The sequence below is a fragment of the Mobula hypostoma genome, chromosome X2, assembly GCF_963921235.1.
Source record: "Mobula hypostoma chromosome X2, sMobHyp1.1, whole genome shotgun sequence".
Taxonomy (NCBI): Eukaryota; Metazoa; Chordata; class Chondrichthyes; order Myliobatiformes; family Myliobatidae; genus Mobula; species Mobula hypostoma.
Genome location: NC_086129.1, coordinates 42,495,487 through 42,510,362, shown reverse-complemented (window position 1 = coordinate 42,510,362; position 14,876 = coordinate 42,495,487). Strand labels below are relative to the sequence as shown.

Genomic DNA, 14,876 nt, shown 5'->3' with positions numbered 1-14,876 from the left:
GCCAAAATAGCCATTATTTAAATCTTGAGGCCCTCCATTTGTCATGGTCGACTATTGATATTGCATCCCAGCTGTCTACATGATACACAGTCCAGGGCAGTCCGATATGGAGAGCAAGCTGTTGCCCGTGTAGCATGCTCCTCCTCTCCACACAACTGACGAGTCCAAAGAAAAGACAGAGGCCAATACAGTTTGCCACCAGCAGCGTCGAAAAAGTAGTCCGCATCGAACTCGATGTAGGTCTGTCTTAGGGACTCCTGTCGAAGCCTTCCCTCTGAGTGGGTATAACTGCAAGACAGTGGAGGTTTTCCTTCTCCTAGAAGAGCTGCCAACCATGGCAGACAAGCCCCAACTGCTGGAAGCCACTGGTTTTCAAACACTGGTAACTCACCTTTGCCCCTTCTCCTGTCAGCAGAATAGTCAGAGGCTATTTGAGATGCACGCCATTGTGAGCATTTAATAGGTTGTGGGAACTTATCCACACTACCTACCCCAGCTATGACAACCTTAAGAGAATAAGGAATTATTTAAATATAAACCAGATGTTCAGTTGTAGGATAATTTCATTTATTCCAAAGCCCATCGGCATGGAGCAGCACAGCAGCGTAACAGTTATCACAACTCTTTACAGTGTCAGCAATCAGTTCAATTCCCACTGTCATCTTGTAAGGAGTCTGTACATTCTCTCCGTGACTACGTGGGTTTCCTCCTACAGAGATGTACGGGTTAGGGCTAGGGTAAGTAAGTTGTGGTCATACTATACTGGTGCTGGAAGTGTGGTGATATTTGTGGGTTGCCCCCAACACATATTCGGATTGTGTTGGTCATTGACACAAAATTTCACTGTATGTTTTGATGTACATGTGACAAGTAAGCTAATCATTAATCTTAATATCTCTGGAAGTCCATTTGACTCAGCATACATACTGTGAAAATAAATGTACCTTTGAACCCTTTTCAACCTTTGAAATCCTAATATATGCTGAACATTGCATTAAACTGAGCACAATGTGTACAAAAAGGTAAATGAATGGACAAGATTAATTTCTAAACTGCAGGAGCAACATTCCAGAACTCAAGAATATTAATGGCCTTAAATTGAAGGCCCAGTTTATTGTCATATGCAAAATACATGAGCGCACAGGTACAATGAAAAACTTACTTGTGGCAGCATCACAGGCACATAGCATCAGATAAACAGCATTCACAAGAAAAACATTAATTAAACAACTTTTACAAGAAATAATACAATTAGAATGAACAAGTTTATTAGATACAAAGTACTCATGACATCTTCAAGGAGCGGTGTCTCAGAAAGGCAGCGTCCATTATAAAGGACCTCCAGCACCCAGGGCATGCCCTTTTCTCACTGTTACCATCAGGTAGGAGATACAGAAACCTGAAGGCACACACTCAGCGATTTAGGAACAGTTTCTTCCCCTCTGCCATCCGATTCCTAAATGGAAATTGAGCCCATGGACACTACCTTACTTTTTTTTAAAAATATGTAGTATTTCTGTTTTTTGCACGATTTTTAACCTATTCAATATATGTATACTGTATAAAGTATACGGAACAAGATTTACTTATTATTATTTATTTCTCTCTCTGCTAGATTATGTATTGCATTGAACTGCTGCTACTAAGTTAACAAATTTCACGTCACATGCCGGTGATAATAAACCTGATTCTGATATTTCAGCCACTTCAATCTGAATTAGCGACAGGAAAATTAAATACACAACACAGTGATGTCTTTAAGATTTATTATTAATTCTAATGATTCCCACCTCTCAGTGAGATAATTAGAGCCCAAGTTTTGTATTGAGTAACCTGATCTCAGCTAGGCATGCAACCATCCCACTGTGAAGTTGTGCACTCTGACTGGGAAGTTGGTTGGATAAATAATTAACGTGTGCATCATCCTAACAGGTTAATAGCATGTTATTGTATTTTAATCAAGCAAAATTAAACAATGTTTTATTTTCTCACCCTGCACCTTAGGATATTACATACTCCACAATACAGGCAATTAATCAGAATGCCGTCTACATCACTCTGCTGGGACCCAAGGCGATAGAGAAATGCGATCAACCTGTTATTTGCAATCCACGATCTTGGTACTTGACACAGAGTGCTGATTCATTACAAGACTTTTAGATCTCCAGTCTGAACACTCACAGGTATGTACCCTCCTGTGCTTTGCAGCTGATGACTACTCGGGCTCAGGCTGCACACTGCTGGGCAGGGAGCCTGGCACAACCCCCTTTGCTCAAGTGACAAAGAACCATCCCCTTGCACCTGCCCCCCCCCCCCCATTTGAGCTTGATACCATTGAAGAAACTCTGGCCTGGTGGGAACTGTAAAGCCGGAAAGAAAGGGAGACGGCAGCCCCCATCACCCCTAGTAGAGTGTGTTGAGAGAGATGGTTTCAATTGAGAGGCCATTCAACCATGTTCCAAGCTCAGTGACACACAGAATACACTTTGGCCAGGATCATGAACTCTTCTTCTTCTTTCACAGGTGTTACCTGACCTGCTTAGTATTTCCAACACCTGCAGTTCATTTTTGTCCAATAACTTACATACTATGACAGAGGAGAAAGCCACGTATTCCTTTTGAATCGAATTGGAAAAATCCCATTGCCCATTTATACCTTTGAATCTCATTGGAACAATCCCATCAGCTTCCATCATGAGTTCAGACACACATAAGTAGAAGATCAGGGAGTACATACTCTGCCATTTTAAGTATATACACTGGTTAACTTGTATCGTCATTTATATTTTGTGTAGTCTGGGAATTAGTGTGGAGAAATTTGAGGGAGAGGTTACCCCCAGATATATCTGTCAGGATGGCTCCAACTGAGGGCAAGTAACGTCAGGTCGAGAACCATGATGACCCAAGCAAGTCGTTGACATTGATTACAGCCATCCTAAGCCCTACAGCCCTGGGGAGAAGCAGGGCACTTTGTCAGTGTTGCCCTCACTTAATGTTGCCTGCAGGAATGCAGAATTCTGGTCAAGCTCAAGGAAATGATTGAAATTCACCAGATGCACCCTGAAGACATCCATGGGTTGGTAAAAGTGAAGTGCCCGAGGAATATGTGGGACAGTTTGGCCCAGGGGGTTCCAGGTGGTACATGGGCAACTACAGGGAACGCCAGCAATAAAGAGAGATATCATTTCTTTAAGGGGGAAGTGAGGCAACAACTGGGGAGAAGTGAGAGTAACTGGGAATGATAATGTCAGTAACTCAGAGAGCTGATGAGCCTGTCATAGATTATGCAGAACATAAATATTGAGCATATGAGTATTCAGGTTTGGATAATCCAGGGAGGGATGACCTGACCCAGTCTTCCTGAAAATGCTAAAGGAAGACCTGAGCTCAGCCCAGGAAGTTTTAGATTTGGGGATAGCAGTGGGACCGATCTACTTCACAATAGTATCATGGGCCGGTGAGATAGACCAGAGGAGGGGGAAGAGAAGTCGTATTGTGGCTGTAGTGGATGCAGCTGCTGTGACATGGCAAAGAACTTGCTTTGTGGCCAGCAGCTAGAGCATAGAAAACATAGAAAATAGGTGCAGTAGGCCATTTGGCCCTTCGAGCCTGCACTGCCATTCAGTATGATCATGGCTGATCATCCAACTCAGAACCCTGTACCTGCCTTCTCTCCATATCCACTGATCCCTTTAGCCACAAGGGCCATATCTAACTCCTTCTTAAATATAGCCAATGAACTGGCCTCAACTGTTTCCTGTGGCAGAGAATTCCACAGATTCACCACTCTCTGTGTGAAGAAGTTTTTCCTAATCTCGGTCCTAAAAGGCTTTCCCTTTATCCTCAAACTGTGACCCCTTGTTCTGGACTTTCCCAACATCAGGAACAATCTTCCTGCATCTAGCCTGTCCAATCCCTTTAGGATTTTATACATTTCAATAAGATCACCCCCTCAATCTTCTAAATTCCAGAGAGTACAAGCCTAGTCGATCCAGTCTTTCATCATATGAAAGTCCTGCCATCCCAGGAATCAATCTGGTGAACCTCCTTTGTACTGCCTCTTTGGCAAGGATGTCTTTCCTGAGATTAGGGGACCAAAACTGCACACAATACTCCAGGTGTGGTCTCACCAAGGCCTTGTACAACTGCAGTAGTACCTCCCTGCTCCTGTACTCGAATCCTCTCGCTATAAATGCCAGCATACCATTCGCCTTTTTCACCGCCTGCTGTACCTGCATGCCCACTTTCAATGACTGGTGTATAATGACACCCAGGTCTTGTTGCACCTCCCCTTTTCCTAATCAGCCACCATTCAAATAATAATCTATTTTCCTGTTTTTGCCACCAAAGTGGATAACCTCACAGAGCAGAGAGCAAGGAACTCCTGGAATAGATGTGGGAGGGTGGAGATGATTTGTTACAGCTGCAGCATCTCAGCCATGGCTGTAGGCAGTGGCTGAAAAGTGAGCAAAGTATAAAAAAATCAGTCACCAAAGCAGGCAGAATCCACAGTAGTGCCTCCTCTTTCCAATTTGAATACTGACCAATGAAGGTCCTATCCTGGGGATAGACACACTGAGTAAGGCAGGTGCTATCACAGGCTCAGGGAAAAGAGAAATAACATGGAGAAGACAGGGACAGCGAACATGTGTGACCCGCAGAGCAGATGCAAAGAGACTGCAGGAAGGAGGGACAGGGCGATGTACGGGAATCATGTCAGGAAGTCCCAAAGGAAGGGGCCAAGCACAGTCAGGAGCCATTAGAGCAGAAAGGAAATGAGTGGGCAGACTTCAGTGTGAGGAGGGCAACGGAAAAACAAGAAGCAACAAAAATCACAAGTGTACAGAAAGAAGCAACTGCCAATTTGGCAAGATTACATGGAGACGTGAAGGACCACAGTAACCAGGGTAAAGTGTCGAAGGACTGAGCAAAATAACAGCAGAACATTGCTGGTCAGAGAGAGTTGGAGGGAAAGGAAATAGTCCTCCCACAGCTGGATGACCACGTCATGGTGAGGGTGCTGCCTGAAAGGCCAGGGTTTGCCCCCAGGTGGATAGGACCACAGATGGTACTTTTAACAAGTGATGCTTGTGTCTGTGTGCAGACTCAGTGAGGCAGCCAGTGGAAACACTGGACTCAGGTTAAACCGCACAACTCATTTTCTTGTTGCCCCCACAGAGTACCCAGTAAAAGTGTCATTGCAGAAAACCGAAGTGATGAACTGGCTGCATAACTGATGGAAGCAGACCCACGGCAAACACGAAAGCAGAAGATACTGAGAGCGTGATAGAAAGCTGTGAATAGCAAGTTAAAGTCTAATAGTAATGGTACTTTGTCGTGAAGACTGGTTGCTGAAGGTAGATGATTAATTATACAGTATAGAATTGAAAAAAAATTGGGGAAAATAGATGGGGATGGATCCAAGTTACAACAGAGACATCAGGCTCCACAACTTCGATGGCATGGCAGACTGAGAAAGAGAAGAAATTGCACACAGCATCCGAAAGTAGTCAGTCACCCCCAGCCTGAATGGGGAGTGAATACAAATGAGTTGGGCCCTTTCAGCAGTCAGACCAGCGATCGACTGGACAGTTCAGAAGGGGGTGCCACCGGGGACAGGTCTTTGCAGTCATTCAAATAGAGACAACCCCAATCCCTCCTGTGGATCAATGAGAGAGCCTGTGAGCCTAATACATTTACCTTGCTGGTGCCCCTGAAAAGAGAGAGATTTAGCTACCAGAGAATGAAACGGTGAAGACAAAGAATATGATTGAAGTGCAGTTAGCCAGCAGGGAAGGAGGCAACAGGCATATGAATGACAAAGCTGCATTTTTAAAGACTTGTTGAAGTACCTGGAACAATCTCTCTGCTTAGCATCTTGTAGGTAGCCGCTGGGGATGATTTTTTTTTAAATTTCAAAATATACTTTATTCAAAGATAAATATATACAATAAACCATTCAATAACTTTCCATCCTTTACATACGTTTCCATTATACTCAGTACATATCCGTATTTATAGCCACCCACGTGGCACTCCAGTAGTTCAGCTTACCATATCATTGTTGAGGGGTATACTCCCCGCCCACCGACCCCTCCCACTCCCACAGGTGGAGAAACCTATACTGTGGTCCTTCCCCACCGGGCCCTTGCGGTGGCTGCACCGAGTTTCAGTGCGTCCCTCAGCACGTACTCCTGCAGCCGAGAATGTGCCAGTCGGCAGCATTCTCCCACGGACATCTCCATGTGCTGGTAGATCATCAAGTTTCGGGCCAACCAAAGAGTGTCTTTCACCGAGTTGATGATCTGCCAGCAGCACTAGATGTTGGTCTCCGTGTGCGTCCCCGGGAACAGCCCGTAGATCAGAGAGTCCTCTGTTACGCAGTTGCTGGGGATAAAACGTGACACTAGCCCGTCCATCCTCCTCCACACCCTCTTTGCGAACTGGCAGTGTGCAAAGAGGTGGGTCACAGACTCCTCCTCACTGCAGTCCTCCCGTGGGAAGTGGGGTGCGGAGACGACGTTCCGGGCGTACAGGAGGGCTCTGACTGGGAGGGCCCCTCTCACCACCAGCCAGGCGAGGTCTTGGTGCCTGTTGGTGAGATCTGGCGATGAAGCATTTTGCCAGATGAACTGGACAGTCTGCTCAGGGAACCACCCCACTGTGTCTATCACGTCCTTCTCCTGCAGTGCCTGCAGCACATTACGTGCCGACCACTGCCTGATGGCCCTGTGGTCAAAGGCGTTCTCCTGGAAGAACTTTGCTACGTAGGACAGGTATGCCGGCAACGACCAGCTGACTGGGGCGTTGCGCGGGAGTGGGGCCAGACCCATCCTTCGTAGCCAGGGCGACAGGTAGAACCTGGGCACATAGTGGTACGTGGTGCCCACATACCTGGGTTCTACACACAACCTGATGCAGCCACATACGAAGCTGGCCATCAGGGTGAGGGCGACATTGGGGACGTTCTTGCCCCCGTTGTCCAGGGACTTGTGCATGACGGTCCGTCTCACCCGCTCCATCTTGGATCCCCAGACGAATCTGAAGACAGCTCGGGTGATTTCCGAGCTGTAGGGGCGGGGGACGGGCCAGACCTGCGCCAAGTACAGCAGCCCTGAGAGCAGCTCACACCTGATGACCAGGTTCTTGCCCGTTATCGACAGGGAGTGCCCTCCCCACAGTCCCAGTTTCTGTTTCACCTTGGCAGTCCGCTCCTGCCAGCTCTTGTTGCACGCCTCGGCCCCTCCAAACCAGATCCCCAACACCCTCACGTGATCAGACCTGATAGTGAAGGGGACACTGGATCGATCGGGCCATTTGCCGACGAGCATGGCTTCGCTCTTCGTGCGGTTGACCCTGGCCCCCGACGCTAGCTCGAACTGTTCGCAGGTGCCAATCAACCTGCAAACTGACCTCAGATCAGAGCAGAAGACAGTGACGTCGTCCATGTACAGGGAGGTTTTCACTTGGGTCCCTCCACTGCCTGGCAGGGGGATATGGTAGATGTAGATGCACGTAGAGTAATTGGGAGGGATTCTGAGGCAGGGCATTTTTGCTGCCCTATTTGAGTAGATCCTCCTTAAGTTTGGTCTTTCCAGCTACAAATTTAATTTTATTCAGGAAGGCCAAGAGATGGGACTGGGAGGGCATTTTTGGGGTTAGCACATACAGCAATTAACTTCAGCAACAAACTTCTGCCACCAATCTTCAAATCTGAATATGGAATGTAGATTAAATTTAAAATGCAGCTCTTAAAAACTGGGTTCCTAAGAGCCATGAGCCGCAGTTAATTGGAAGGCCAGCCAATGCTGATTTAAATTAATTTGGGTATCTGTAGTGTGGGTGTGAAGTTTGTGTGTATGTTCAAAGGAAGCATTGTGGATGCATTGTAAATGCGGAATTGTCCTTTGATCTCCAGCATATAAAATGTCATGTAGTATTGGGTCAAGCAGGCCTCTTTCTCTGAAAGGGTCTCAATATGATGCCAGCTGTGTCTCATTTTGTCGAATAAAGGGATGACTTCATTTCTACCCGCTAAGTCTCTCTGGTGACTTTGTTCACACAACACCTATATTCTTGCAATTTATTACCTCACATATGCTCATCAACTTGACACAAAGGATAATGTACATTAGACATTTACCATAATTTTCTTTGCAGTGTGGGAAGCTTACACTGTCACACGGCGAATGTGTTAACTTCACAGAGACAGCACCCAAGATCAAAACTGAACCCTCTGCTCGCTCGTCCAGTAGCATTATGTTATCTACTTACTTTGGGATACAATTAAATCAACAGATGAACAAAAAGATTTCTTATCATTTGTTCAATTCTGAAAAAAATCAATAAAATTAATGTTTCTAATGTAAGAAAGAGCACTTTTGCTATGTTAATAATGTTAAAAAACAAAGTCTGTATTTTAAATGTATTGTAAACTTTATGAGATCCCAATAGATTCACGAAGGAATAAATAATCTTCAATACTGATTTGTTCTGGGAGATATATGGTTTAATTGTACTGTTAGTGGAAAGGAGCGATTGAAGAATCACTCATATTGTTAGCAAGGACCAGCTTTGTTCCCTATCTGGTTCCATCCACCTATCGCCCACACACTCTTCCCACTTGGTCCGCCATATCTTCCCTCCCCATCCACCATTCCACCCCATAAAACTGTAAGAAATAGGAGCAGAATTAGGCCATTCAGGTCTGCTCAGACATTCCATCGTGGCTGATCCCAGATCCCATTCAACCCCATACTCCTGCCTTCTTGCCATTGCCTTTGATGCCCTAACTCATCAGGAAATAATCAACTTCCATCTTAAATATACCCACAGGCTTGGCCTCCACCACAGTCTGTGGCAGAGCATTCCACAGATTCACTACTCTCTGGCTAAAAAAAAAAATTCTCCTTATTGCTGTTCTAAAAGGTCGCCCCTCAATTTTGAGACTGTGCCCTCTAGTTCTGGATACCCCCACCAGAGGAAACATCCTCTCCACATCCACCCTATCTAGTCCTTTCAACATTCAGTAGGTTTCAATGAGATCCCCTGCATTCTTCAAAATTCCAGTGAGTGTAGGCCCAAAGCTGCCAAACCCTCCTCATATGTCAACCCCTTCATTCCCAGAATCATCCTCGCGAACCTCGTCTGGACCATCTCCAATGACAACACATCCTTTCTGAGATATGTTGAAACTGTTGACGATACTCCAAGTGCGGCCTGACTGGTGTCTTATAAAGCCGCAGCATTGTCTCCTTGTTTTTATATTTTATCCAACATCACATTTGCCTTCCTTACCACAGACTCAACCTGTAAATTAACCTTCTGAGAGTCTTGCACATGGACTGTTAAGTCTCTCTGCACCTCTGATGTTTGAACCTTCTCCCCATTTAGATAATAGTCCACACTATTGTTCCTTTCACCAAAATGCATTATCATACATTTCCCAGCACTGTATTCCATCTGCCACTTTTTTGCCCATTCTTCCAATTTGTCTAAGTCCTGCTGCAATTGTTTTGCTTCCTCAGCACTACCTACCCCTCCACCTCCACCTATCTTCGTATCATCAGCAAATCTTGCCACAAAGCCATCAATTCCATTATCTAAATCATTGACAAACAATGTGAAAAGTACCGGTCCCAATACTGACCCCTGAGGAACACCACTAGTCACTCCCTTATGAGCTTTCACTCACCATCTTCTATTCTTATCAGGTTCTGTTAAAGTTCAAAGTTTAAAGTACGTATACGTTACCATGAAATTTAATTTCTTGCAGACATTCACGGTAGAACAAAAAAAATAGAAGCAATTAAAAACAACACGCAAATAAGAATGCAAAAGAAGACAAGCTGAGAAAATACAATAATAAATAAATAAATAATACTGAGAATCACAGTTGTAGAGACCTTGAAAGTGAGTCCATAGGTTGTGGAATCAGTTCCGAGTTGAGGTGAGTGAAGTTATCCATGCTGGTTCAGGAGCCCGATAGTTGAAAGGATAATAACTGTTCCTAAACCTGTTGGTGTGGGACCTAAGGCTCCTGTACCTCCTTCCCAGTGGGAGCATCAATATCTTAGGTCTAACACATAAGTGCAAATACAAAGAATGCACAGCAGCACCTCTGCTTCCTTAGAAGTTTGCGAAGATAATGACATGACATCTAAAACTTTAACAAACTTCTACAAGCATGCGGTAGAGAGTATATTGACTGGTTGCATCACGGCCTGGTATGGAAACACCAAAGCCCTTGAACAGAAAATCTTACAAAAAGTAGTGTATACAGCCCAGTCCATCATGGGTAAAGCCCTCCCCATTATTGAGCACATCTATATGGAGCGCTATAGTGTGGGGGACAAAGGAAAAGTGGATGGTCTGAATAAATATTTTCTATCAGTTTTCACAGTGGTTGACACTAGCAGTATGCAGGAAGTTTGAGAGTGTCGGGGGCAGAAGTGCGAGAAGTTATCATTATTAGGGAGAAGGTGCTTGGGAAACTGAAAGGTCTGAAGGTAGATAAGTCACCTGGACCAGATGGACTTCACCCCAGGGTTCTGAAAGAGATAGCTGAAGAGTTTGTGGAGGGACTAGCAATAATCTTTCAAGAATCACTAGATCTGGCATCGTTCCGGAGGACTAGAAAATTGCAAATGTCACTCCACTCTTCAAAAAGGGAGGGAGGCAGAAGAATGCAAATTATAGGCCAGTTAGTCCGACCTTAGTGGTTGGGAAGATATTGGAGTTGATTGTTAAGGATGTGGTTTTGGGGTACTTGGAGGCACATGATAAAATAGGCTGTAGTCAGCATGGTTTCTGGCCTGACAAATCTGTTGGAATTCTTTGAAGAAATAACAAGCAAGATAAACAAAGAGTAATCGGTTGATGTTATGTGTTTGGATTTTCAGAAGGCCTTTGACAGGGTGTCATACATAAGGCTGCTTAACAAGATAAGAGCCAATGGTATTACAGGTAAGATATTATCATGGATAGAGAAGTAGCTGATTGGCAGGAGACAAAGAGTGGGAATGAAGGGAGCCTTTTCTTATTGGCTGTCAGTGACTAGTGCTGTTCTGCAGGGGTCAGTATTGGGCCTGGTGCTTTTTATGTTGTATGTCAATGATTTAGATCATGTATTTGATTGCTTTGTGGCCAAGTTTGTGGATGATACGAAGATATGAGAGGGGCTGGTAGTGTTAAGGAAGCAGAGAGCCTGCAGAAGGACTCGGACAGATTAGGGGAAAAGGTAAAGAAGTGGCAAATGGAATACAGTGTCGGGAAGTGTATGGATGTGCACTTTGGTAGAAGGAATAAAAGCATAGACTATTTTCCAGAAGCGGAGGAAATTCAAAAATCTGAGCTGCAAACAAACCTCAGAGTCCTTGTGCAGGATTCCCTAAAGGTTAATTTGCAGGTTGAGTCAGTGGTGAGGAAGTCAAATGCAATGTTAGCATTAATTTCAAGACGACCAGAATATAAAAGCAAGGATGTGATGTTGAGGCTTTATAAGGCACTGGTGAGGCCTCACTTGGGGTATCATGAGCAGTTTTGGGCTCCTTATCTAAGAAAAGATGTGCTGACATTGATCAGAATCGGGTCTAATATCACCGGCATATGTCGGCAGCAGTACATTGCAATACATAATAATAAAAACTCTAAATTACAGTAAATATACATATTTAAAAATTTAAATGAAATAAATAGTGCAAAAAGAGAAAAAAATAGTGAGGTGGTGTTCATGGGTTCAATGTCCATTCAGAAATCTGATTGCAGAGGGGAAGGAGCTGTTCCTGAATCATTGAGTCTTCAGGCTCCTGTACCTCCTCCCTGATAATAGCAATGAGAAGAGGGTATGCCCTGGGTGATGGGGGTCCTTAATGCCACCTTTTTGAGACATTGCTCCTTGAAGATGTCCTGGATGCTGGGGAGGCTAGTGTCCAAGATGGTGCTGACTGAGTTCACAACTTTCTGCAGCTTTTTTCAATCCCGTGCAGTGACTCCCACTCCCCCCATACTAGATGGTAATGCAGCCAGTTAGAATGTTCTCCAAGGTACATCCGTAGAAATTTGAGAGTGTCTTTGGTGACATACCAAATCTCCTCAAACTCCTAATGAAGTATGGCCACTGTCATGCCTTCTTTGTAACTGCATCAACTGCCGTAAGCGGTCTGTGAGGAAGCGGAAACGAGGTGAGCAGGAAGGAGTACGTGCCAGGCAAAAAGCAAGCCCTAGCCGGCCGGCTCTTCCGTCCATTCTGCTCTCCAATATCCGTTCCCTGGACAATAAATTGGACTACATCTAACTCCAATGAAATACTCGGCAGGAGCACAGAAAGTGACGGAATCCCGGACGCCGCCATTCAGCTGTTTATTTATGTAGCAGTTTCTTCCCCCAAGCCATCGGACTCAATGCCCAGAGCCTGGTCTGACACCAACCTACTGCCCTCTGCTGTGCCTATTGTCTTGTTTATAATTTATTGTAATGCCTGCACTGTTTTGTGCACTTTATGCAGTCCTGGGTAGGTCTGTAGTCTACTGTAGTTTTTGTGTTGTTTCATGTAGCACCATGGTCCTGAAAAACGTTGTCTCATTTTTACTGTGTACTGAACCAACAGTTATGGTCGAAATGACAATAAAAAGTGATTTGACTTGACTTGAATATGTTGCGGCCAGGAAAGATCCTCAGATTTGTTGACACCCAAGAATTGAAATTCCTCGATGAGAACTAGTGTGTGTGTGCCCTTGTCTTAGCCTTTTTGAAGCCCACAAGCAGCTCTTTCGTCATACTGACGTTGAGTGCAAGGTTGTTGTTGTGACACCACTCAACTAGCTGATATATCTCACCCCTGTACGCCCTCTCATTATCATCTGAAATTCTGTCAACAGTAGCTATGTCGTCAGCAAATTTATAAATGGCATTTGAGCTATGCCTAGCCACACAGTCATGAGTATAGAGAGAGTAGAGTAGTGGCCAAAGCACATATCCCTGTGATGCGCCAGTGTCAATTATCAGTGAGGTGGAGATGTTATTTCTGACCCGCACAGACTGTGATCAAGGATCTAGTTAGAGAGGGAGTTGTCTATCCCAGCATGTGAAGACAGACTCTGGCGGATTGAGCAGACGAGACCTATGGAAGGTCCAACGGTCGAGGCGGCAGTCTCTGAAAGCATCGTGGAACGTGTAGAGCAGGACAAGACACAGAAGACGTCCTGGTCATCCACTGCGCCTAGTCCCATCTCCAGCCATCTCGACTCTGTCTTGCCATCGGATCCAGATGGGAATTGGGAAGAGAGAGTGAGGCTGACGCTGCGCAACTCTCCCTCACTTAAATCCAAATCACCGCTAGTCTTGACACCATCAAAATGGTGTCGAGGTCCTCATCGACGCCAACGATGGACAAACACACAAGGGGAGTTAGAGTCCCAGGTTTTGGAGCTTTTCAATCAGAACTGTAGTAATGATTGTGTTAAGCATAGAGCTTTAGAATGTTTTTACCTTTATTTGAATTTTCTCATCTTGCAAATGGAAACTAAGGAAACATAATTTATTCAACCTTAGCAATCTTATTTACACAATGCACTGAAATATCTTATTTTTAAGAATCCTGTGACAATTTTCACAAACTTTTGAGGTTCTTCACTGTTGCTAAGGGAAACAACCAATTTGTGAGCAACAATGTGTTAAGTAGCCACTTGGCCTACATTGAGGCGAATCACGTGTGACATTTGACCTTTATCTGGGAGTGATACATGTGATAATAAATACTTACTGAATCGTAGTGTATATAAGTGCATATTTAACTTTCTAAAAAGCATTAGATTTTTTGATATTATTGGAGGTTTTTGGGGGGGGGGAAAGAGAGAATTTAGTAGGTATACTTCCTGTCTCTTTGCTCCATACTCCAACTCAGTAGGTGGCAGTAATACACTTTATGTTGGTCTGCCCACTACCGTTACACTTTACAAGAAGAAGCTAATTAATACCTCAAGTATTATAATGCAGCAGAGCAAGGGATCGATGTGCTATTGCTAACAACAAAAGTAAAAATATCAAATTTAGAGATGTATTGCAGCTTGTAAACATGTAACACAAGAGATTCTGCAGATACAGGAAATCCAGAGTAACACACACACACACACACACACAAAATGCTGGAGTAATTGAGCAGGTCAGGCAGCATCTATGGAGAGGAATAAACAGTTGATGTTTCAGGCCGATACACTTCATCAGGACTGGAAATGAAGGGGGAAGATGCCAGAATAAGAAGTTGGGGAGAGGGGAAGGAGGACAAGCTAGAAGGCGACAGGTGAAGCCCGGTGGGTGGGGGAGGTAGATGAAGTGAGAAGCTGGGAAGTAATAGCCAGAAAAAGTGAAAGACTGGAGAAGAAAGAATCCAATGGGAGAGGAGAGTGGCCCATGGGAGAAAGAGAAGGGTGAGGGGCACCAGGGGGAGATGATAGGCAGGTGAGGAGAAAAGGTAAGGGGGGGGGGTATAGAGCAGGGAAGAAGGAAAAAACTACTGGAGGTTGAGAAATCCATCAGGTTGGAGGCTATCTAGAAGAATATAAGGCGTTGCTCCTCCAAACTGAGAGCGCCTCATTGTGGCAGAAGAGGAAACCATGGGCTGACATGTCAGAACAGGAATGGGGATAGGATTAGAAATGGTTGGCCACTGGGAAATTCCACTTTTCGCAGATGGAGTGGAGGTGCTCGACAAAGCGGTTCCCCAATCTATGTCAGCTCTCACCAGAGTAGAGGAGGTCACATCAGGAGCACCAGATGCAGTAGACGACCCCAACAGGTTCACAAGTGTCTGTTATTCTGTAGTGTAAAGTTAGAAATTATTATTTTGACCACAGAATTCTTTAGAATTTCAATTGGAT

General features: G+C 44.7%; 1 protein-coding gene across 1 annotated transcript in view; it reads left to right on the top strand.

Annotated features, from left to right (window-relative positions):
* The window catches only part of LOC134340691 (coxsackievirus and adenovirus receptor homolog), a 59,599-nt gene extending 54,294 nt beyond the window's left edge, over nt 1-5,305 (top strand). Inside the window, exons 8-9 of the mRNA XM_063038151.1 lie at nt 2,005-2,183; nt 5,179-5,305. Of these exons, the coding sequence (XP_062894221.1) occupies nt 2,005-2,160 (156 nt within the window). The 3' untranslated portion in view covers nt 2,161-2,183; nt 5,179-5,305. The remainder of the gene's footprint in view (nt 1-2,004; nt 2,184-5,178) is intronic.
* Nucleotides 5,306-14,876: the final 9,571 nt, after the last annotated feature.